The sequence below is a fragment of the Delphinapterus leucas genome, chromosome 13 (assembly GCF_059928025.1).
Source record: "Delphinapterus leucas isolate spDelLeu-1000000601 "Yukka" chromosome 13, BTC_Dleu_Yukka2, whole genome shotgun sequence".
Lineage (NCBI taxonomy): Eukaryota > Metazoa > Chordata > Mammalia > Artiodactyla > Monodontidae > Delphinapterus > Delphinapterus leucas.
Window position 1 is genome coordinate 54,507,778 of NC_143141.1, and position 25,805 is coordinate 54,533,582.

General features: G+C 43.8%; 1 protein-coding gene across 1 annotated transcript in view; it reads left to right on the forward strand.

The window, feature by feature from the left end:
• LHCGR (luteinizing hormone/choriogonadotropin receptor) overlaps positions 1 to 25,805 on the forward strand; it is a 62,969-nt gene that overhangs the window by 31,304 nt on the left and 5,860 nt on the right. Inside the window, exons 7-10 of the mRNA XM_022573887.3 lie at positions 4,985 to 5,053; positions 10,177 to 10,251; positions 13,943 to 14,128; positions 17,395 to 17,475. Coding sequence (XP_022429595.2) covers positions 4,985 to 5,053; positions 10,177 to 10,251; positions 13,943 to 14,128; positions 17,395 to 17,475 — 411 coding nt within the window. The remainder of the gene's footprint in view (positions 1 to 4,984; positions 5,054 to 10,176; positions 10,252 to 13,942; positions 14,129 to 17,394; positions 17,476 to 25,805) is intronic.

Consider the following 25,805-nt stretch of genomic DNA (forward strand, 5'->3'; position numbering starts at 1 on the left):
CCATACTGTTCTCCATAGTGTCTTGCTCTCTTTTTAAGCATCACTATGAAACATGGATTTTTCTAAAATTTTATTCAATATATTATACTGCATTGCTGTCATCATTATTTTAGATACCTGTCACCTTTTTATTGTTGCATGTGGTAAGTTGACATGAACTTGGCTGTGGTGGAGGGAAACAGAAAAAAACTCAGTACTGCTGAAAAGCAAGAGGCATGCTCATATCAGAGAGAGGAATCCCTTGCTATAGAGACTGCGAGCCCCACAGAAATGGGGGAATTCTGATGAACATCCAAAAGTAGGGTCATGGCAGCATATAGCAGTGACCAGAGACAGCTACCCATACAATGACTGCCAGGGTATCCACTAAAGAAGTGTCTTCATACATGAGGAATCATTCAGATATAAAAGGACTTCAGCAAAGTACTGCATGAAGAAAGTGGTGATGGATAGGATAGGATCCCTCTGCTTTAGGATGGTGTTTATATAGTCATTCGATAAAAATTTGCTTATAGATATACTACCACGAGGCATATTTTCTAAACTAGTATGCTTTCCCCTTCAGTAACAAATATTCCTAATTCTGCAAGGTCTGACTCAAGTCTCAGCTCCACCATGCAGCCTCTCTGACTTCTCCAACCCAGGAGGACTTCTCCAAGACTTCTCATTTCTGTGTACCACACGTGCTCACAAGGAATGTCTACTGGCTTGTATTATTCTTTCATTACTTCATGTTTTCACCTATTGAGATTATGAGCCTCTCAAGGACATGGATCTTATATGTCTTCTGTGTCCTCAGTAAAGACATGGGAAGACCCCAGATCCTAAGGCGTGAGGTACCTCCGCATTCAACGGGGTCACTTTGTGAGACCCCAAGGATCTGTAAACCTAAATTAGGCTTTCTTCTTTGAAATCATCCAAAAACTAGGTGGCTACATGATCAAGTGGGAACTATGGCAGAATGTCTAAGACTGCTAATATAACCCCAGAAATGCTTTTAAAGCCCCAGGACTATTTGGAGTTTGCTACAAGGCAGTATTCAGAATTAGAGTGTCATCTATGATTAAGTTCTAAAGCCCGAATCTTATTTTGAATAAAAAGGTGCCATTCTCTCTGTCTGAGTCAACATTTCTGACATTTGAATAGAGAATGTAGACACTGCTTTAAAGTAAGGTGCAGCTATTATAATAGAGGAGAGAGAAAAATTCATTTCTATGCCTGTGACAGCATCCTCAAAGCAAAGGAAGCCCTCCTCATTTAATTCTGACACCACGATGTTTTAGAAAAAAGCTGTGTGAAGTGACTCCCCAGATGTTTTAAAGGGCACTTAAAGCATTGTGCAGCCCTGACAGCATGAGGTTTCCCACTCACGTCTGTAATTTCTCCGAAGTAAGGAAGCCACTCTTTTAATCAAAACAAGGCAGGACATTCTGTTGTCTGCACACGTTAAGAACAGAGCCAAAGAGCGGTAGCTGAAAAGGAAATGGTGAGCCATTTTCTTTGGAAAGTTGAAAGAAGCAGAACCCAGGCTATAAAAAAAAAATTTTTTTTAAGACATAAAAAATGTCCAGATACAAAAATGTCAATGGTGCCAGCATAGACCAAAGGTGGTTGAGGGCCCCCGGAGAATGAGTTCATTCGGGGCAGCCCAGGCCACTGAATTGACCTGCTCTACCCGGGAGAAGAAAGGCCCCTACCTCAATAGAGGAGAATGACAGTTCAATTAGACAGGTCACTGTATTTCATGACATGCTGTCCAAAGCATGGAAAGGGAGATCTTTTTCTCTGTTCTGGCCAGACAGCTGGAAGCCACTGTTAAGTATAAGAAGAAGAAGAATCGTAGGAGCAACACATGAAGCACTTACTTTGTTCCAGAACCTATTTCTAAGTACTCAGTGCATGTTTACTGTTTTAATCCTCACAACAGCCTTTTGAGGTCAAGACTATTATTATCATCTGTTTTCAGATTACCAAATTGAGACACAGATAGGTTAAGTAAACTGCCCAAAGTAACTCAGTTCATAGGTAGCAGAGCTGGGATCCAAGCCCAGGCAGTTGGGTTCAGGGCTTGCAGACTTAACTGCGAGGCTGCACTTAGAGCAATGGCATTGTAAGCCCCACCAAAAAAGCCAAGCATAAAATCCTAATATGTATCAAAAGTAGGATCAGGGTATCACATACCAGTGATGAGGAACTGGCATCCAGACAAGTGCTGGCAGCTTTGCTTTGCTAAAAGCACGGCAGGGGCTACTTTTTCTACACATGTAGCTCCACCACTAAGAAGGTAGAGAAAGCAGTAAGGGGACCAGAGTCTGGACTCAATTCTCTCCAGCAGACCATCTGATTTGCGCTATGGAAATAATGAGAGCTGTACCATCCTGTGATATACCCTAGGGCAAGGTCCCAAAGTGGCATGCCCAAAGCTGACTGGGAGAGCTTGTTATAAAAGTGCACTTTCCTGGATACCACGGCCAGGTTCTGATTCCGTAGGTCTGCAGTGCACCCGGTCAGTAGGTCTGCATCTGCATTTGTGGCCAGCAGCTCCAGATGATTCCCATTCAGTGGATGGAGGAGAATGATTTGACAGACACTGGCCTAGACTCTAAGAAATCCAGTTTCAAAGGAGTCCAGAGAAAAGACAGGTATGATTTCTTCATCTAAAAGAGATTACTGCAAAGGAATTCAATCCCCAAAATGACAAGAGACTGCCAAAGGGACAATATTCTAAGTGTAAAATAAAAAGAGAATTCTAGTGGGATTGTGTGTAAGTTGTGTGTAATGCCACAAGACAACAGAGATAAACCAAATACCAATCCCCTCGGATTCTACAATATAGACGGGGACAGAAAACTATTGAAAAATGGCATCCAACAATCCATTACAGAATATAGTTAAGAGCTCGTGTGTGAAGCTGTAAACTCAGAAGAATTCCAGAAGGAAGCCCATGGGAGCAGGGAAAGCCAGAAAAGGCTCTTCCTCCCGTGGAAGGGCAAGGCCACCGCTCCACCCAGCCTGTTGACTGAACTCGTGTTAGGTAGCAAGCATTATGAGAGATCTGGGGGTTTAACAAAACGAATTAAATATGCTCCCCTGCTCTCTTTGAACTCAATTATTTTGTAATCTCTATATTTTCTGAATTTCAGTGTTCAAGTGTCAAGCTTCAACACTGAGTCCCAACTATACTTATTTACATGCTGGTTTGTCTCAGGTGTGCTGATGGAAAGAGACGCCCCCCAAACACACACACACACAAACACACACTATATACATACATATTACACACATCCACACTACACACATACACATACAATGAAGTTAAATCCCACGCTTGTTTTATTTAACAAAGGCTAGAGAAACCCTGTGGACAGCAGCCACCTGGAGGAGTAGCTGGAGACTGTGTCTAAACTGTTTCTCATGTCACCCCCAACCTGTCCCTGACATGGGCGTACAGCTGCCAGCAACCCTGTAAAGGGAAGCTAGCACCTGGCCAGATGCGGTGACTTAATTTTATATCATACCACAGCCCTTTCTCACTTGAGTCTCACAGCATTGTTCATAAAGAATTTACACAAATATTTCTATCTGAGACTGTGGCTTTCAAACTTGCTTGGCCATGATTTACAGTGAGAAATTCATCTTATATATAACCATTTGTTCATCCAATTCATTTAACACATATATACTGTAATCCTCCCAGGCGCCAGGCACTGTCCTACATGCAGGGGATTCTGCAATGAACAGAACAGTTTGAATCCTTGCTCTCATAAAGGTTACATTCTGCCGGGGAGGCAGACAGTAATATAATCATGGGTCAGATGCTAGTAAAGCAAATCAGAGAAGGGAGACAGAGAACGCTGGAATGCTGGGGGGGCAGTTTAAATAGGGTGGCCAGGAAAGCCCACGCCGAGAACATGACATCAAACATAGCTCTACAGGAGGAGGAAGAGGGGCCGTGTGGCTGTCTCAGGGAAGAAGAGTCAAATCACCCAGCAAAACTGATGTGCTGGAAGTAGCCCCAGTCACAGTGTGTGCTGGTCTCATTTCCACCTATTGTGAACTTTACACAAGTCACTTTCTTCTCTGAGCCTCTTTCCTTCTCTGTCAAATGAAGGGTTGCCGCTTGCTCCTCTCCAAGCTCTTTTCTGCTTCTAACGTTTCCCAGCATCTGTGTTCTAAGGAGTCTCCTATGTCTTGTTCTGGGCAGACTTATACGTATATATGTATACATATACTTACATGTACATAACATTCAAAAATGGTGGAACAAAACTTCAGAAAGAGTACTACCCCGATTACAGGCAACATACTCTAACATTTTCCATTTTGTTCCATTCTGTTCTATTCCATTTTTTTTAAGGCTGATTGTACCCAACTAAATTGATTTCACTATCCACTAATGGGTCTTAAAGAACTGTTTACAGACATTGAAATCTTGGTTGTGGAACAAAATGTGGCATCAGCAAAACCACAGACTCATCCAAGAAAAAGAAACACTCACTCAGTACTGGAGCCGCCTTCTGCCCTCAGCTTTCGGCGACCCAGAAAGCCCATGTGCCCAGATTGGCCTGTAGAACCAGACACAAGACTTGAGTGTTAGACAGCTCTAGCCTCACATTCCAGTTCTGCCACTGTTTTCTCTGACCGTAAGCAAGCTACACAACAACATGAAGGCTTAGGTTTCTGACCAGAGCAATGGAAGTGACGATGAGGATGAAATCATAAATATGTAGAATGGTTGATCAATATCTGGCACTTAATAAACACTTAACAAATTAGTGGTGGTGCTGGTGGTAGAGGTGGAAGCCAACTAGAGCAAGAACACAGTCTCATCTCAGCAGGCCCCAAGGGTCTAAGATGTTAGAGAAACAGAGCTAGATATTGTAAATGCCAGTAATTATCTTAGTAATAAATGTCACAGAAGGAAGAATGTGTGATTCCAAACTGTGTTTCTTTCGCTCCTAAAACCTCTCTCCTCCCTCCTTAGAAAACTATATGGAAATGGATTTGAAGAAATACAAAGTCATGCATTCAATGGGACAACGCTGATTTCCCTGTAAGTATGTGCTTATTTCCCCAGCTCATGAATAAAAATGAAATATTACTCTGGCTACCAGATCACATTCAATCTTCAGCAACTAAGTCAGAACAAAAATAAACTTTCAAGTGGCTGGTCCTCAGTGCGGTACGCATGTTACTAGGCAACTGGCTGGCTGGAAACCACAGAGCACCCTGATATCGAAGATAGATGCAGCCTGCATACATTGAAGTTGACAGTTTGCTGAAATATTCAACACCCTACTTTAGGCTCCCCCACCTCACAGCCTCCCTCTCTAGTCCCCTCGCTCTGGTCGATGGTGTGTTAGAGGCAGCGTGATTTCAGTGAAGAAATTCTTCCTCCCGGCCCCACTGCAGAGAAATCGGATAATGCCATTTACCAGCCGATTCAGCCACAACAGGCCCACACAGAAGCCCATCTCCTTACTGCTGCGGGCTGGGTCGGCGGGGGGGACGCAGGGGGGAGTAAGGAGTTCACATTCCACAAGGTGAGGGAGCCCTGCGTTTTCACCACATCCTACCCCAGTCCCCAGTGTTAACAGCCTTCAGCTTTAGAGAAGCATCCCTACTGCTCCCTTCACTGTTCTCAACCTTTCTTTCTATGGCTCCTTTCCTAAAAAAGAGGCTCATTCACAAAGCTCGCAGGGCCAGGGTGGAGGCTGCTTGAACCATGACAGGTACCGGGTAGGGTGACAATCAGCATACACTTGTGTACAGTAAAACCTAACAGCACATGAAAGGCTCAACTAAAGCCAAAGTTAAGGAAAACAAACAAATGAAAAGGCTTTTAATAATAAATAAGCCATATGTATAAACCATGGTCTACACCAGTGCTTCTCAAATAACACACATAAGAACCACATGGAGACTGCTAAAACACAGGTTCCTGAGCCCCACCCCCAGACATTTTAATTCAGTGGGTCTAGGGTACGGCCCGAGAATTTGAAATTTTAACAAACTCCCAGGAGATGCTGACGCTGCCGGTCTGAAGTTAAGTAGCCTAAGTCTATACAATATACTATTTATTTTAACTACAAATATTAACCAAAGACCCTATTATATGGATACCATGTTATATAGCTTGGTGGAGAAGAGAATGGATCTAACGGTCACGAACTGGGACTCAAACTCCAATCCCATTATTTATCACCTTGACCCTGAGCAAGTTACTCAACCAAAATCTAAACCACAGTGTCTTCGTCCGTAAAGTGGAGCTGCTGACAGTCTTGTTTTGAGGATACGGCCACCAAAATGAAAAGGTCTGTTTTGCATCCTCAGTACTTAGCACGGTGCCTGGCATAGAGTACGTGCTCGTTTATTATTTGTTACATTATACAGTTAATTATGAATGAATGATAATTAAATAAGATTGTATTTTTATGCAGTTAGCACAGGTCTGGCACATACTAAGTGCTCAAGGAATGGTAGCTTTTTAAACAGTTGTCCTTCCTACCATGGAGTGGGTTTTCCCTCATTTTCTTGTTGGCTTGAATTCAACGCAGGGTTCACTCTGGCCAATCGAATCTGCTTCTGCCAAATTAAAATCAGAGGCTTATCCTCTCCTGGCACAGTGCTCTCAGATGCCTCGTTCTGTTATTCACTCGACAAGTGTTTGCCAAGCATCAGCTACGTCTGAAGGAACATGCTATATTTTGAGGGGAAATGAAGATGAAGAAGCCCTGGTGTTTGCCCTGCAGGAGCTTACAGCCTAGGAAGAAACATCTCCAAATGGTATATAAACTGTACACTAAGTAGTTACTAAAACAGAAGGCAAAATATGGTGCCTGGCCTAAGAGAGATAAAGTCCTCTGAGATTTCGAAGGCAGAAGAGAAGGAGATTAGAGAAAGCCTCATGAGAGATGTAGATTTTGAGCTGAGCCTAACTTGGACAGGCAAAGATGGAAGGAAAATGCACTCCAGTCAGAGGACAAGAAGAACAGCCCAGAGGAGAATGCATGGGATGTGCTCAAAGACCAGAAAACAGTACCTTTTAGAAAGTCCTAGATGTGGGTTAGAGACAAAGCAGGAAGGGCCTCAGATGCTAGGGTAAACAATTTGGACTCTCTTCTGTAGAGAATAAGCCGTTGAAAGTCCTGGGATAGGAAGTGTGAGAGGGGTGCTTAAAGAAGGTTGGCTCATGGGTTAGCAGGGAGGACAGAGGGCTGGAAGGGGCAGGCCAGGGCTAGGGACACAGAAGTCAGAATTACCTGAGGAGAGGGGATGGGTGAAGTTCTTTGTGGCTGAGGTCACCTGCACAAGGAGGAAAAGTAAGAGGACTGAATATAAAATTGGGGGGAAACAAGAGATAAGGAAAAGAAGCCAGAGCAAAAGCAGAGGTGAGAGGCCAATCAGCAGAGTACATCTTTGGGAGGTCAGGGAAAGCAGAGCGTAAGGTGGGAGGTCCTTGGTCAGCAGTGTCTCAACGGCTTTAGAGGCGCCAGAATGGGTGTGGACTTAGAAAAGTCCCAAAGTCCCGTTAGTATGTATTCCCCATACCTCACTGTCGCCAGAAAGAGGAAGCCGAGAACACAAATCAGTTTGCCAAGAACACAAGTTAATTCCATTCATTTATTCATTCAACACACCCTTATTAAGCATCACCAATACATTAGGCACTACGTTAAGTGCTGTGTCTACAATGGTACAGTGGAAACAGTCCCTGCCCTAACGAAGTTTCTGTACTAGCAGAAGAGACAGGGAAAAGGCAAGTAAATAAATGAAGTTATTGCAGGTAGTGATACGTACTGTGAAGGAAATAACCTATCCCTGAGATCTGAGAGAGTACCAGGGGCAGACTGACTCTAGGTTAGGTGCTCAGGGACAGCCTCACCAAGGGTATGATATTTAGGCTGAGCCTAAAGGATGACAAGGAGTCCGCACTGGCAATCATCAGACAAAGCGCATTACAGAAAGAGGGGGTAGCATGTGCAAAGGTCCTGAGGTGGGCAAGAAAAGAAGGTGATAAACTCCAAGAATTGAGAGGAGGCCAATGCGACTTAAGGGTCATCGGCAAAGGGAACACTGGAAGAGATTAAGCTGGAGACGCAGCAGGAGCAAGTCATCAGGACTGAGGGGCCGTGAGAAGGAGTCTGAATTCTCTTCCAAGAGCGAGCAGACCCATTGAAGGGTTGAGCAGGGCAGAGGGAGTAGTTTTCAAAACCGTCAAGCAAAAGTTTCAAACTATGGGCGTGTCCAGCCCCATTTCTGACACCTTCCTCATATAAAGGCCTGTCCAAAGTTGTTCAGAACAATGACACCATAGCCCTACAAAGTTCTCAAATGCGTTATTTACTAAGACAGACAGGGTGGAGAGGAGCAGCTTCAGAAGGTTACCCCCAGACACCTCCAGGGGTCCGAGAGCCCAGCCCTACCATTCCCGGAGCACCCCCATCAGGGAAGCCTTGGCTGGAGTTTGGGAGTTCTCCCACTGTACTTCAAAAGGTCATCCTTCCTATCCTTCTCACACCTAGAAGGCCTTGCCACTTGGGAGAGTTCCCAAAAGCAACCCCCAGGAAACTGTGGTAGATAACTTTTGCATTTATTTTTGACCAAGTTACATAATACAGAGTTATCATTACACAAAAAGATCTGAGTTTTAATAAAACATGAGAAATGCTGTCCTGAAATTTGAACAATTAATTTGACCTGGCTGACATGAGGATTATTTGCTCACAGAGCCCGGTTTCAATGATTTATGACCATAACTGAACATAATTAAAACAAATCAAATCAGGAAGAAGAGCCATGGAGGTCTGGGAAGGAATTTTTCTCTTGATTTAGATTTTAAACAGCAATTGACTCTGACAACCTCATCTCCTTGAAAGTGGAAATACACCCAGGGGATGGGACGATGTGAGACTGACGGGTGCATTGTGATGAAAGGGCCGAGGCTTTCCGAGGAAAACGCTTAGTAGAAGCATGTGGAAGACAGCCACCGAGGGAGTGAGATGCAGGGGCTTTTACAGTTTTTAAATGGCAGGGGTGATGTGGAGACTTGCAGAAAGACGATGAAGAAGATATAAAGCTATGAGATGAACCAGGTAATTACTGAGGATCCTGCAAGGGAGGGGGCAGTGGGTGTGGGTGTATTTGTTTTGCCACTGTAACAGTGGTGCAGAAGAATCATGCCCTATGCTCAAAATCATCACGCCAGCAATGAATGTACACTGTGCCCACGGTCCAGCGTTTTCCAGAATGCTCTTTGAGACGCCACCCTTCTCTTGTAGGAAGAAAGCAATCAAAAGTAAGCTGACAAGTCTGGGCCCAGGGACTCCTCTCCTGGCTTCCTTGTCCACCCAGAGAGGGGCCTGTCCTTGGAGACACCAGCGTCAGGGCCCAGACGGGAGCTGCTCAGCGGGGCTAGGCTCAGCTGGTCCTGAGCAGTTCACCCTGAGCTGTCCTGAGCTTAGGGAACAGAAGCCCTCAGGTAGTTACTCCCATTGCAGCTTTTGGCTTCCTGAAGAGCAGTGGCCTTCAACCCTTTTGTTTCTACAGTACACACACCTGGCAACGATCAGGCACAGGGCACAGACCCGTGGGGCACCCGGGGTAGGGGGAATTTTCTATACAGGCTGTCCTTCCTCCCCTTTCTAACCCACTGAGAAATGCACAGCTGAAAGAAAAAGAGTCCAATTAACATGATGAAAGGGGCTAGCTTTGAATGGACCCTACTTTTCTTTTAAGTAAAGAATTTGCAAACTTCAGTATATCACTATGAACAAACATTGAGCCCTCCAAGGTCATGACGGCCTGATGCAGAGTGGGCTGCACTTCCACCCTTCAGCCTTGAACACTGGAGCAGCATTTTCTTCCCTGCCCAGCTGCCTGGTAGTAAATGTGCACAACTCCAGGACAGAAGTAGGGAGTACTTTAAGTTGTAGGACAAAGCGTTCCGCTGAGCGAGGGGAAAATCGCAGAGGAAAGGCGGAGCCAAGCACACCAGCGATTTCACAATTTCTCCCAGGACAAGAACGTCTTTTTCTCATTTTACCTACAGCCCCGCCTTGTCCCCTCGACCCCTGAGCACCATGCCCACAGGCTGGTCTCACCGTGCACGCGCACAGCTATGACTGTTTACACATGAGCTGCAAACTCCACTGAGGACACTGTCCTTCCCCACAGGGAGCTAAAGGAAAACGCGCACCTGCAGAAGATACACAATGGCGCCTTCCGGGGGGCCGCCGGGCCTAGCATCTTGTGAGTACAGTACTGCTGCCCCCCTCCCCACCCGCTGCAGCCCAGCAGGCCCGCTCAGGGTGTCCAGCCACATGGTTCCCAGCCTGCTTTGAGGGGAACCAGTCTCTGCACGTGCAAGGGTTACCGTAACAAAGCACCACCACCTGGGGGGTTGAAACAACAGGAATGTCTTGTCTTGCAGTTCTAAAGGCTAGAAGTCTGAAATGAGGGTATGGGCAAGGCTGGCTCCTCCTGAGGGCTGCGAGGGCAGGACCTGTTCCAGGCCTGTAGTTCCTCCTGGTGGTGGGAGCATAAGTCCAGTCTTCACAGGGTGCTCTGTGTGTCTGCCTGTCTGTCTGTCTCCAAATGTCCCCCTTTTTGTAAGGATGCCAGTCATACTGGATTAGGGTCCATCCTAACGATCTCATTTTAACTTCATCGCCTCTGTAAAGACCTTATTTCCAATTCAGGTCACATTCTGCAGTACTGGGGGTTAGGACTTTAACATGTGAATTTGGTGGAGACACGGTTCAACCAACATCAAACACGGAGGGCCTCCTAATGTGCTGGCAGGGGGGCGTGGTGTCCCCTGGCATCCCCTCGTGGGAATTAAGGCTGTGTGAGCTGCTATGCGTCAGGCTCCCTCAGGAGGCAAGGAGCAGAGGCAAGTGCCCTCAGTTAATGGGAGCTGAGCCTAAGGACACAGGGGAAAATTAAGAGGAGCAGGAAACTGAACCATTAGTCTCCTGACAAGGCCTTAGGAAGCCGGAAACATCCTGTAGGAAACAACTGCAGCTGCGGTCAGCCTTCAGGGAGCGATGCAACAGGGCTCCAGAAACTCTGCAGCAGCAACGGCAGTGGCCTCGTCACCTTCGCCACAGAGATACCGGCCCATTAGTCCCTACCCGGCACGCTATCACTCATGCCTTCAAGAGGCGTGGGTGGAACACGTCCTGTTTACCAGGCACCAAGCTGCAGGGACAGCGGTGAGCTCTGGGACCTGCTCATAAAGAGATTAGAGCCATGGAGGGGAAAGAACAATAAACAGGCAAAGTGATAAACAGGCACGTGACTTTAAAATGAGAACAGTACTAGAAACATAGTGAGCAGTGTAACCCAGTTCATTTGTTTGTTTATTCATTCATTCACTGATTTATCCGGTAACTGTAAGTCCACACTATGTGCCGGGCACTGGATTAGGCATCAGGGAAGCAGCAGAGAAGAAGAAAAGACAAACGTCTCTGCCTTCATAGAGTGGGGAAGACAGACAAGGATCAAATGAGTAAGGAAAATATGTAGTATTCCAGATGGCCGTGGAGGAGAAAACTTCAGGTGGCTGGGCAAAAGGAGTTCTAGGGAGGGAGCTAGCATTTTAAGGAGGATGGTCAGGTAAGACTGTCCTGAACAAGTGTTATTTAAGCAAATACCTGAAAGAAGTGAGGGAGCAAGTTGTGTGGGTATCGGTAGGAAGAGCATTCCAGGTGCAGGGAACTAAGCAGGAGGCCAGTGTGGCAGAGTGAGCCAGGAGGAGGGGCCTAGAACAGAAGGACTGAGAGGTGGCGAAAGCCAGGTTATGAGGCTTCTGGCTATTATAAGGACTTTGCCTGTTCTCTGAGTGAGGTGAGGGGGCTTTAGGGTTTTGATCAGGGGGAGGAATGAACCGACCCAGGTATTCTTTATACCCTAGCTCCTGCCAGTATCCAGTCATGATTCTGTCTACTTTCTACAGCCCACCGAACTCTACTTCTTAGCCCCCGCCGCTGTCATCTCCTGGGCATCTACTTCCTACCTCCCCTCTATCAACTCCCGACTCTGTCTACCGCCTACTTCTGCCACTGTCAACTCCTGACTTCGTCTAGCTCCTAGCTCTTGCCACTATCAACTCCTGTCACTACCCATTCTGACTCTGTCTACTTATTTCCTGCAGCCGTCAACCCCTGATTTTCTCTACATCCTAATTCCCACCAGTAAAACTCCTGACCTTCTCCACTTCCTAACTTCTGCCATCATCAGTCCTAACTCTTCTCTATTCTCCACGTGACGTCATGATTTCTACTTACTCACGGCTTCCACCTCCTCGTGCTTCCTGCCTACTGTTTTTTCTGCTGTCTCTCAGCTTCTGCCATCCTACCCTAGGGGTCCCTGTCTGTTATGTCTCATATTCAAAGTACACCAGACTCAGAATCTTACACATTGCTTGAATACTCTCCAGTCTAGCACACCCTATAGGCAGAGTTCTTACAGCAAACTGGTCACCTACTTGGGCACTGAATAGCTAAGGAGAGTTGCCTTTGGTCAGGCACAAGAACGAGTGAGTATGATCATAAGACACCCTGCACGACAGTTTTTGCTTGAAAACCTGCTTGGTCTGCCTGCTTAGAAATGACTGTGAGCCCGGTAGGCATCTACACTGACTTTTCCAGAACAGTGGGACCAGACCTACGTCTCTTACTCTCCAAATAACTATTCTCATTATACCCTTAGGGTTTAAGTGATATCTAGAAGTGGTCCTTCCTTCCACACCCCCAAAATATTTCCCCCATGAGTCTCTCACTGAAACTGAAAATCAACCATCAGAGATTCACTCCTTTGTAATGAGACCTTGCCATTTCTAGAATCTTAATTTAAAATATTTTACCCCCACCAAAAAAAAAAAAAAAAAATCACCAGGCCTGCAAAGAATCATGTGGTCAATCCCTAATACACCTAAGATAATAACTCTGTAAAGCAGAATGAGAACGCTGGTTACGTAAATCAATAAGGACACAAAAGCAATGAGTCTGCAGCCCCCGAGGCAAATGCTGCCACCTTGATTATTCCACCAAGGGCCTACACTAGTCATCATGCCACGTTGTCAAGTTCATCTGTCCATCAATCCCCTACGAGCCCCCCCCATGAGATGGGCACTAAGTATTGGGTCAGTTTGCTGCAGGGGGCTATGCTCCTGGAAAACATTCATGGCAGCAGCCACTTAGAAGATAGGCAGAATTTTTTAATTCCCACTGACTCTTCCTCCTCACATTTAATTTGTTTGGAGTTTTCTCGGGCATTGCCTCGAGTCTAGAAAAGCTGAGGCATTCAGGACCTTGTGTGAAAAACCCGAGCTTTCCACACAGTTTTGCTTGCGTGGCCGAGCGTTTGCTTGCTTTGGACTGATGAATCCAGCTTGCCTTTAGAGAAGGTAGAGGGTGGCTAAGGCCACACAGTGGCTCTGAATAGCGTAACTAGCCTGTGCTTCACGAAAACCTACCCTGCAGAACTTGATCAATCAAAGACCGAGGCATCTGAAGCCCTAACTATTTCCCCCTGGAGTAGAGCACAAAAGCTGATGTCACCGCACGTGCCTGCTCTCTCTTAAAGCAAGTAGTTCTTTCACTTCTGCTAAGTGGAGAGAGGTAGAGGGAGGGAGCGAGAGGGAGAAAGGAAGCAGCAGAGGGGAGAGAGAGAATGCTAATGAATGTATGACAGGTACGAGGAGTCATACTCAGCCTCGAAAAGAATAATGGGGTACCTATCAGAAAAGAGACCACGTAGCTTTTTTGAATCCAGATCTTAATGAGACTAACTGAAATGGAGAATGAGGGAGAAAGCAAGATGGAGAAAAGATTCCTCAGAACCTAGAAGGATACTATTGTTGAGAGGAAGTTTCATTCTATGAATCATACATGTTAAGTAAATCAATCAATAAACCTTTCTCCCTTTTACTTTTCAGGGATATTTCTTCCACTAAACTGCAGGCCCTGCCCAGCTATGGGCTGGAGTCCATTCAGACGCTAATTGCCACATCATCCTATTCTCTGAAAAGACTGCCCTCAAGAGAAACACTTACCAACCTCCTGGACGCCACGCTGACCTACCCCAGCCACTGCTGTGCTTTTAGAAACATGCCAACAAAAGAGTGAGTAAAAAACAAACGGTAAAGCCTGCCAAGCTGTGGCAGAAACTCAGATTCGAAAATAGTCAGCGGGTCAATGGCCCCCTGCCCCTTCACTCCCTGCCTTCTAGACCAGCTCCATAGTCATGGGGTCACTTTCAGACAGACCAGAAGAAAACGAACTGTCCTATTTCCTCCTGAAAACTGACTCCAAGTAGTCGATTCAGCCTGCAGCTAGAAGACCCTCATAGCTTATTCTTAGCTAATTCAAAACTCTAGCCTTAAATCAGACTATAACTGCAGTTGCAAAATGGAGTACAAAACTGGTATCTCAAAGATCAACTAGCCCTAATCCTTATCAGAGAGCATCATTTCTAAAGAAGTGGAGGAAGTAGGCTCAGTAGGGTGAATTTTACCTAATGACTTAATCCTTAGTTAAAAAAAAAGAAAAGAAAACACTATAGAAGGTTTCCAGTGTTTGGTTTTTTTCTTGTTTTCTCAAGATATTTCTCTCCCAACAGAAGACTATCTTCCATTACAGAACAGATTCCTAGCCCCCTAAGGATTAGCTTAGTGTGGGGACAGAAAAGGCACAAGCTCCTGGCTAGTTTGCGATCAGTGGGGGACATCTTACTGATTCAACTAATTCACTTCAATCCAGAATGGAATGGCAGGGTGTGAAGGATTTCATTCTTTCCTTAAAGCACTGTTCTCCGGACTTTTTTTCTTTCTCACTGAAATGCAAACTAAGAAATACTGTTTTTACATTGCAACCCAGTAAACACGACACATGTAACTGAAATAAAACAAAGCACTACTTAACTGTTTTACATGTGATACACTGATATTCTCCTGTCTATTTTATTTCATGTTTTCTGCTTTTAATGCTAGTCTTGATTTACTTATTGTTTTCATGACCCACTAATGGGTCACAACTCACAGTTGGAAAAACGTCACCCTAAAAGGATATTATACAGCCTAAGCAGATATTCTCAATCAATTAATTAGATGAGGCAGTAAGAGAGGGACACTAGAATGCCACTGTCTTAGAATCAACCTATTTATAATTAATCAACCAGCACGTGTTATCATCATACACCTACTTTGTGCCTTGCATAGGTAGGTGCAGTTCTACCTGAAGCTTTTGAGGTAACCAAGAAGACAGACCACTCACTGTGCTCAGAGAGCTATGCACTATTAACTGAGCTTCAAAGAATATTAACTGAGTACTCGCCGTGTTCCAAACACTATGCAAAAGTCTGAAGATACAAAGATGAGTAAGAGCTCATCCCAACCATCAGAGTCACAGGCAGCTGTTTGGGGACAACACACATGACAGCCAGCATTTAGGTCCAATAAAGCAAATGTTATGATAGAGCTGAGAACAGAACAGAGTACTCTGGGAGAACAGAGGGAGAATTTCTAAATGGCAGCAGGGCTTATGGAAGGCTTCCTGAGGAAGTGACTTCTGCTGAACCCTGAAGAACAGACAGGAGTTAGCTAGACACGTGTGGGGAAAAGCACACCAAGAAGATGGAATAGCTTGTGTGAAGGCACAAAGGCAAGAGACAGTGGGATGAAAGTCATTCAGAAAAACTAAAACAAGAAGACTTATGGTTACATGGAGGAGGATGAGTGAGGAGAGGAGACCAGGGAGAAGCGGGCTATGATGGGCTCTGAGTACCAGGCCAAGTTGTTTAGAGGACGGGGAACCACTGAAGAATTCAAAACAGAATTACTCAGATTTGCTTTTGTAAAGTATCACTCTGGCAGCAAGGTGGAGGATGGGCTGGAAGTGAGCAAAGCTGGTGAGAGAACAACTAAAACAAAGGATACAGATGCCGGTTTATGATAAAGTTGATTCTGGTCACCTCCACTTTTGTGGCAAAAAGGTCACATCACTTCTGAAATTACTGACATGTTAAAACTTTAGTTCAGGGGTTTTTTATTTCAGTAGATGAAAGAGACTACAACCTCCGGGTTAAAAAACAAACAAACAGCATTATGCAATTGTGGGCCAGTATCAAAGTGAGATGGGAATGCAGTCACACAGAGGTTGTCTTGATTGGAATTACAAGCTTCAACTGACTCCCTCTCTATCTCTAAAGCTAGAAACCTTGGATGTTAGTGAGGATGGAGAGCCTGAAGCTGGGTCAGCGGACTGTTTGTGCAAACTCTGGGTCACCCCTCTGCCCTGCAGCTGCTGTGTGGATAACGCACACAGCTGCCTAGGCAGATGGCCCCCAAACTCTCCTTGGTATCTATGATTAAAATTTCAAAAAAGATACAGTAGACAGAACCCAGTGCTATTATCTGAAGGCCAAGAACAACCACATTTCCTGTTAACTGTAGACTGGTTCACACAGAGTGTCTCTAAGTATCAGATACAGAGCCAGCATCGAACACACACACAATCTCTCTCTCTCACTCCCTCTCTCTATCTCTCATGCAAAGTAACAAGCTGATTAATTTTTGAAAGTGAGTCCAGAAGCTCAGATAGTTCTTATATATTCTCCACCTTCCTGCTTTTACACAAAGTCATTCCTACAAGGAACTGTCTTATTAATCCTGGAGAAGAATAATACATAGAAATATGCATTCTGGATTGCCTCCTCCTGAGGTTCGCACAGCCCGCTCTCCTTCCCGCTATTTCTTCACCCAGTTTTCCTTTGTTCCTCCCTTTGGTTTCATCTTAGGAATAATATAAGTACAGCCTTCTTTTAATTTCTTGACATTTGCCCCTTTCCATAGGCTAAATTTCTTAGAGGGAAACATGAATGAATAGGGAGCAACCACATTATATTTCTGCACATAATCCAAAAAAGCAGAAAATTCACATCATAATGTCAGGTCCAGAATCTTCAAATCTTTACAAAAGAGATTCCCAGTTATAATTCAAAGCCATGGATTTTGAATGGTTACTTGTTCATCGAGGCCGGTGTGGTGAGGAGAGCAGTGAGGAGCAAACCTTAATACGCCACGAAGATAGCTTTAAATGAGCATTGAAAAATCCGTGATTCAATGGGATACATTTAAGTTTTTTTCATCTCTAGAGCCCACACAAAAAAACTTAGCATTCAAAAGCATCTTATCTAAGCTGGAAGCATGCTAATGATAATTCAGAAGCCTTTACTCTCTCTCAGGAAGCGTTTCAGATAGGACAATGGTGCAGAACACGAGGCTGATGTAATAAGTAGCGAATTTGGATGAACAGAGCATAAATAGACATGATCAGGTTTAGTTTAAAAACCAAAAGCTCAACTGTGGTTGTTTGTTTTTACCTCTTTCAGGCAGAATTTTTCATTTTCCATTTTTAAAAACTTTTCCAAACAATGTGAAAGCACAGCAAGGAGACCAAATAATGAAACACTGTAAGTATTTGCATGCAAAGAAACTCGGGAAGCCATGTCTCATCCTGCGTGCATCTTATTATTATCAGTGCCAAAGATTTCTTTTTTATATATAACATCTTTATTGGGGTATAACTGCTTTACAATGGTGTGTTAGTTTCTGCTGTATAACAAAGTGAATCAGCTATACGTATACATATATCTCCATATCCTCTCCCTCTTACATCTCCCTCCCACCCTCCCTATCCCACCCCTCTAGGTGGTCACAAAACACCGAGCTGATCTCTCTGTGCTACGTGACTGCTTCCCACTAGCTATCTATTTTACATTTGGTAGTGTATATATGTCCATGCCACTCTCTCACTTCGACCCAGCTTACCCTTCCCCCTCCCCGTGTCCTCAAGTCCATTCTCTACCTCTGTGTCTCTATTCCTGTCCTGCCCCTATGTTCTTCAGAACATTTTTTTTTTAGATTCCATATATATGTGTTAGCATACGGTATTCGTTTTTCTCTTTCCAACTTACTTCACTCCGTATGATAGTCTCTAGGTCCATCCACCTCACTACAAATAACTCAGTTTCGTTTCCCTTTATGGCAGAGTAATATTCCAGTGTACATAAGTGCCACATCTTCTTTATCCATTCATCTGTCGATGGACACTTAGGGTGTTTCCATGTCCTGGCTATTGTAAATAGAGCTACAATGAACATTGTGGTACATGACTCTTTTTGAATTATGGTTTTCTCAGGGTATATTCCCAGTAGTGGGATAGCGGGGTCATATGATAGTCCTATTTTTAGTTTTTAAAGGAACCTCCATACTGTTCTGCATAGTGGCTGTATCAATTTACATTCCCACCAACAGTGCAAGAGGGTTCCCTTTTCTCCACACCCTCTTCAGCATTTATTATTTGTAGATATTTTGATGATGGCCATGCTGACTGGTGTGAGGTGATACCTCATTGTAGTTTTGATTTTCATTTCTCTAATGATTAGTGATGTTGAGCATCCTTTCATGTGTTTGTTGGCAATCTGTATGTCTTTGTTGGAGAAATGTCGATTTAGGTCTCCAGCTCATTTTTGGATTGGGTAGTTTGTTTTTTTGATATTGAGCTGCATGAGCTGCTTGTATATCTTGGAGATTAATCCTTTGTCAGTTGCTTTGTTTGCAAATATTTTCTCCCATTCTGAGGGTTGCCTTTTCGTCTTGTTTATGGTTTCCCTTGCTGTACAAAAGCTTTTAAGTTTCATTAGGTCCCGTTTGTTTATTTTTGTTTTTATTTCCATTTCTCTAGGAGGTGGGTCAAAAGGATCTTGCTGTGATTTATGACAAAGAGTTCTGTACCTATGTTTTCCTCTAAGAGTTTTATAGTGTCTGGCCGTACATTTAGGTCTTTAATCCACTTTGAGTTTATTTTTGTGTATGGTGTTAGGAAGTGTTCTAATTTCATTCTTTTACATGTACCTGTCCAGTTTTCCCAGCACCACTTATCGAAGAGGCTGTCTTTTCTCCATTGTATATTCTTGCCTCCTTTATCAAAGATAAGGTGACCATATGTGCATGATTTTATCTCTGGGCTTTCTATCCTGTTCCATTGATCTCTATTTCTGTTTTTGTGCCAGTACCATATGGTCTTGATTACTATAGCTTTGTAGTATAGTCTGAAGTCAGGGAGCCTGATTCCTCCAGCTCCGTTTTTCGTTCTCAAGATTGCTTTGGCTATTCGTGGTCTTTTGTGTTTCCATACAAATTGTAAAATTTTTTGTTCTACTTCTGTGAAAAATGTCATTCATAGTTTGATAAGTTTATTGCTAGGTATTTTATTCTTTTTGTTGCAGTGGTAATTGGCAGTGGAATGCAAGAGATTTCTGTGCATTAATTTTGTATCATGATACATTACCAAATTCATTGATTAGCTCTAGTAGTTTTCTGGTAGCATCTTCAGGATTCTCTATGTATAGTATCATGTCATCTGCAATGACAGTTTTACTTCTTTTCCTATTTGGAAAAGTTTTATTTCTTCTTTTCCTATTTGCACAGTTTTACTTCTTCTTTTCCTATTTGGATTCCTTTTATTTCTTTTTCCTCTCTGATTGCTGTGGCTAAAACTTCCAAAACTATGTTGAATACTAGTGGTGAGAGTGGGCAACCTTATCTTGTTCCTGATCTTAGTGGAAATGGTTTCAGTTTTTCACCATTGAGAACGATGTTGGCTGTGGGTTTGTCATATATGGGCTTTATTATGTTGAGGTAAGTTCCCTCTATGCCTACTTTCTGGAGAGTTTTTATCATAAATGGGTGTTGAATTTTGTAAAAAGCTTTTTCTGTATCTATTGAGATTATCATATGGTTTTGCTCCTTCAATTTGATCATATGGTTTTTCTCCTTCAATATGTTAATATGGTTTATCACATTGATTGATTTGCGTATATTGAAGAATCCCTGCATTCCTGGGATAAACCCCACTGGATCATGGTGTATGATGCTTTTAATGTGCTGTTGGATTCTGTGTGCTAGTATTTTGTTGAGGATTTTTGCATCTATGTTCATCAGTGATATTGGCCTGTAGTTTTCTTTTTTTGTGACACCTTTGTCTGGTTTTGGTATCAGGGTGATGGTGGCCTAGTAGAATGAGTTTAGGAGTGTTCCTCCCTCTGCTGTATTTTGGAAGAGTTTGAGAAGGATAGGTGTTAGCTCTTCTCTAAATGTTTGATAGAATTTGCCTGTGAAGCCATCTGGTCCTGAGCTTTTGTTTGTTTGAAAATTATTAATCACAGTATCAATTCCACTGCTTGTGATTGGTCTGTTTATATTTTCTATTTCTTCTTGGTTCAGTCTCGGAAGGTTGTGCTTTCCTAAGAATTTGTCCATTTCTTCCAGGCTGTCCATTTTATTGGCATATAGTTGCTTGTAGTAATCTCTCATAATCCTTTGTATTTCTGCAGTGTCAGTTGCTACTTCTCCTTTTTCACTTCTAATTCTATTGATTTGAGTCTTCTCCCTTTTTTTCTTCATGAGTCTGGCTAATGGTTTATCAATTTTGTTTATCTTCTCAAGGAACCAGATTTTACTTTTATTGATCTTTGCTATCATTTCCTTCATTTCTTTTTCATTTATTTCTGATCTGATCTTTATGATTTCTTTCCTTCTGCTAACTTTGGGGGTGTTTTTGTTCTTCTTTCTCTAATTGCTTTAGGTGCAAGGTTAGGTTTATTTGAGATGTTTCTTGTTTCTTGAGGTAGGACTGTATTGCTATAAACTTCCCTCTTAGAACTGCTTTTGCTGCATCCCATAGGTTTTGGGTCATCGTGTTTTCATTGTCATTTGTTTCTAGGTATTTTTTGATTTCCTCTTTGATTTCTTCAGTGATCTCTTGGTTATTTAGTAGCATATTGTTTAGCCTCCATGTGTTTGTATTTTTTACAGATTTTTTTCCTGTAATTGATATCCAGTCTCCTAGCGTTGTGGTCAGAAAAGATACTTGATACAATTTCAATATTCTTAAATTTACCAAGGCTTGATCTGTGACCCAAGATATGATCTATTCTGGAGAATGTTCCATGATCACTTGAGAAGGGACTCTATTCTGTTGGTTTTGTATGGAATGTCCTATAAATATCAATGAAATCCATCTTGTTTAATGTATCACTTAAAGCTTGTGTTTCCTTATTTATTTTCATTTTGGATGATCTGTCCATTGGCGAAAGTGGGGTGTTAAAGTCCCCTACTATGATGGTGTTACTGTCGATTTCCCCTTTTATGACTGTTAGCATTTGCCTTATGTATTGAGGTGCTCCTATGTTGGGTTCATAAATTTTTACAATTGTTATATCTTCTTCTTGGATTGATCCCTTGATCATGATGTAGTGTCCTTCTTTGTCTCTCATAATAGTCTTTGTTTTAAAGTCTACTTTGTCTGATATGAGAATTGCTCCTCCAGCTTTCTTTTGATTTCCACTTGCATGACTATCTTTTTCCATCCCCTCACTTTCAGTCTGTATGTGTCCCTAGGTCTGAAGTGGGTCTCTTGTAGACAGCATAAATACAGGTCTTGTTTTTGTATCCATTCAGCCAGTCTATGTCGTTTGGTTGGAACATTTAATCCATTTACATTTAAGGTAGTTATCAATACGTATGTTCCTATGACCATTTTCTTAATTGTTTTGGGTTTGTTATTGTAGGTCTTTTCCTTCTCTTGTGTTTCCTGCCTAGAGAAGTTCCTTTAGCATTTGCTGTAAAGCTGGCTTGGTGGTGCTGAATTCTCTTAGCTTTTGCTTATCTGTAAGGGTTTTAATTTCTCTGTCAAATCTGAATGAGATCCTTGCTGGGTAGAGTAATCTTGGATGTAGGTTTTTCCCTTTCATCACTTTAAATATGTCCTGCCACACCCTTCTGGCTTGCAGTGTTTCTGCTGAAAGATCAGCTGTTAACCTTATGGGGATTCCCTTGTATATTATTTGTTGTTTTTCCCTTGCTGCTTTTAATATTGTTTCTTTGTATTTAACTTTTGATAGTTTGATTAATATGTGTCTTGGTGTGTTTCTCCTTGGATTTATCCTGCCTGTGACTCTCTTGCTTCCTGGACTTGACTGTTCTCTTTCCCATATTAGAGAAGTTTTCAATTATAATCTCTTCAAATATTTTCTCTGTCTCTTTCTTTTTCTCTTCTTCTTCTGGGACCCCTATAATACGAATGTTGGTGTATTTAATGTTGTCCCAGAGGTCTCTGAGACTGTCCTCAATTCTTTTCTTTCTTTTTTCTTTATTCTGCTCTGTGGTAGTTATTTCCACTATTTTATCTTCCCAGTCACTTATCCGTTTTTCTGCCTCAGTTATTCTGCAATTGACTCCTTCTAGAGAATTTTTAATTTCATTTATTGTATTGTTCATCATTGTTTGTTTGCTCTTTAGTTCTTCTAGGTCCTTGTTAAACATTTCTTGTATTTTCTCTATTCTATTTCCAAGATTTTTCCATCATCTTTACTATCATTACTCTGAATTCTTTTTCAGGTGGACTGCCTATTTCCTCTTCGTTTGGTCTGATGGGTTTTTACCTTGCTTCTTCATCTGCTGTATATTTCTCTGTCTTCCTATTTTGCTTAACTTACTGTGTTTGGGGTCTCCTTTTCGCAGGCTGCAGGTTTGCAGTTCCCGTTGTTTTTGGTGTCTGCCTCCAGTGGGTTAGTTTGGTTCTGTAAGTTGTGTAGGCTTTCTGGTGGAGGAGACTGGTGCCTGTGTTCTGGTGGATGAGGCTGGATCTTGTCTTTCTGGTGGGCAAGACAGTGTCCGGTGGTGTGTTTTGGGGTGTCTGTGAACTTAGTATGATTGTAGGCAGCCTCTCTGCTAATGGGTGGGGTTGTGTCCCTGTCTTGCTAGTTGTTTGGCATAGAATGTCCAGCACTAGAGCTTGCTGGTCGTTAAGTGGGGCTGGGTCTTAGCATTGAGACAGAGATCTCTGGGAGTGCTCTCCCGGATTGATATTACGTGGGGCCGGGAGGTCTCTGGTGGACCAATGTCCTGAACTCGGCTCTCCCACCTCAGAGGCTCAGGCGTGACACTCAGCCAGAGCCCCAAGATCCTGTCAGCCACACGGCTCAGATAAAAGGGAGAAAAAAAAAAAAGAAAGAAAGAAAAAGAAAAAATAAAGTTATTAAAATAAAAAAATATTATTAAAATAAAAACGTAATAAAAAAAAAGAAAAGAAAGAAGAGAGAAACCTAACCAGTAAACAAATCCACCAATGATAACAAGCACTAAAAACTATACTTAAAAAAAAGGACAGATGGGGCTTCCCTGGTGGCACAGTGGCTGGGAGTCCACCTGCCGATGCAGGGGACACGGGTTTGTGCCCTGGTCCAGGAGGATCCCACATGCCATGGAGCGGCTAGGCCCATGAGCCATGGCTGCTGAGCCTGCGCGTCCGGAGCCTGTGCTCCGCGGCGGGAGAGGCCACAACAGTGACAGACCCGCATACCACACACACACACAAAAAAAGATGGAACACTAGGACAAATGGTAAAAGCAAACCTATACAGACAAAATCACACAAAGAAGCATACATATAAACACTCACAAAAAGAGAAAAAGGAGGAAAAAATATATACATATACATATACATATAAAAAAGTAAAGGAAGAGAGCAACCAAATCCATAAACAAATCTTCAATGATAATAAGCTCTAAATACCAGACTGAGATAAACATAAAACCAGAAACAAATTAGATGCAGAAAGCAAACCCCAAGTCTTCAGTTGATCCCAAAGTCCACCAGCTCAATTTTGGGATGATTCCTTGTCTATTCAGGTATTCCATAGATGCAGGGTACATCAAGTTGATTGTGGAGATTTAATCCACTGCTCCTGAGGCTGCCCAGAGAAATTTCCCTTTCTCTTCTTTGTTCGCACAGCTCCTGGGGTTCAGCTTTGGATTTTGCCCCGCCTCTGCATGTAGGTCACCCTCTGGTGTCTGTTCTTCGTCCAGACAGGAGGGGGTTAAAGGAACACTGACTAGGAGGCTCTGGCTCACTCAGGCCAGGGGGAGGGAGGGGTATGGAATGCGGGGTGAGCCTGTGGTGGCAGAGGCCGACGTGATGTTGCAACAGCCTGAGGTGCGCTGTGTGTTCTCCCGGGGAAGTCGTTTCTGGATCACGGGACCCTGGCTGTGGTGGGCTGCACAGGCTCCCGGAAGCGGTGGTGTGGACAGTGACCTGTGTTTGCACACAGGCTTCTTGGTGGCTGCAGAAGCAGCCTTAGCGTCTCATGCCCGTCTCTGATGTCCACGCTGATAGCCGCGGCTCGGGCCCGTCTCTGGAGCTCCTTTAGGTGGTACTCCGAATCCGCTCTCCTTGCGCACCCCGAAACAATGGTCTCTTGCCTCTTAGGCAGTTCCAGGCTTTTTCCTGGACTCCCTCCCGGCTAGCTGTGGCATGCTAGTCCCCTTCAGGCTGTGTTCACACAGCCAACCCCAGTCCTCTCCCTGGGATCTGACCTCGGAAGCCAGAGCCTCAGCTCCCAGCCCACACCCACCCCAGCAGGTGAGCAGACAAGTCTCTCAGGCTGGTGAGTGCTGGTCGGCACCGATCCTCTGTGTGGGAATCTCTCTGCTTTGCCCTCTGCACCCCTGTTGCTATGCATTCCTCCGTGGCTCTGAAGCTTCCCCCCTCCGCCACCCCCCCGTCTCCGCCCACGAAGGGGCTTCCTAGTGTGTGGAAACTTTTCCTCCTTCACAGCTCCCTCCCAGAGGTGCAGGTCCCATCCCTATTCTTTGTCTCTGTTTTTTCTTTTGCCCTACCCAGGTACGTGGGGGAGTTTCTTGCCTTTTGGGAAGCCTGAGGTCTTCTGCCAGCATTCAATAGGTGTTCTGTAGGAGTTTTTCCACATGTAGATGTATTTCTGACGTATTTGTGGGGAGGAAGGTGATCTCCATGTCTTACCCCTCTGCCATCTTGAAGGTCTCCCCCCAGGGATTTTCTTTTGATAAAAGTCTTGGTTGGGGGCATGTTTGCAAAGCATTTTTTATAGTTTTAAAATGGGGATTCTCTTGTGTGTTTTTTTGCAAGTGGCATCCAGTTGATCAATTATCTCTTTCAACTGGTTAAAAATAAATACTTTTAAAAAACATACCTAGGGCTTCCCTGGTGGTGCAGTGGTTGAGAGTCTGCCTGCCGGTGCAGGGGACACAGGTTCGTGCCCTGGTCCGGGAGGATCCCACAGGCCGCGGAGCGGCTGGGCCCGTGAGCCATGGCCGCTGAGCCTGCACGTCTGGAGCCTGTGCTCCGCAACAGGAGAGGCCACAACAGTGAGAGGCCCGCGTACCGCGAAAAAAACAAAACATATTCATTCTACAGTTACATTAAATTCTCTTCAGGAATTAAAATTTTATTTGCAGGTATTTTGATGTCACTAAGAGCTTGTTTAATGATAGCCTCATTTGTAAGGATTTTCACTAGTCATGTGGTCAGCATTCCACAAAGATTAACTGATTGCAGGCACAGCTTCCACAAGTAGCCACTTCCCCTCAAGGAGACTTAGGCCACCTTGATCATTATGCTCTGGAGCTTAAAATTATTCAGACTTAACGCTATCACTGACACACACTAGACAGGAGTTCCACTTCTATTCTACTGATTTTTTTTTAACATTTTTCAGCTGCTTTGGCACTTCACATACCTTAAAATGTAAAAGAGCATGCCTCAAAAGATAATCCCAGTGTCCCTATGCCACATTTACTGTGATTTAGAAGTTTTATTATTTCCCTTCCACTCCCATCCCCTCCCCCATGTCCTTCAGGCTACAAAACCAGATGCCCTTCTAAGATACCTTGCCAATCTCCATTCCCTCCTCTACATCTT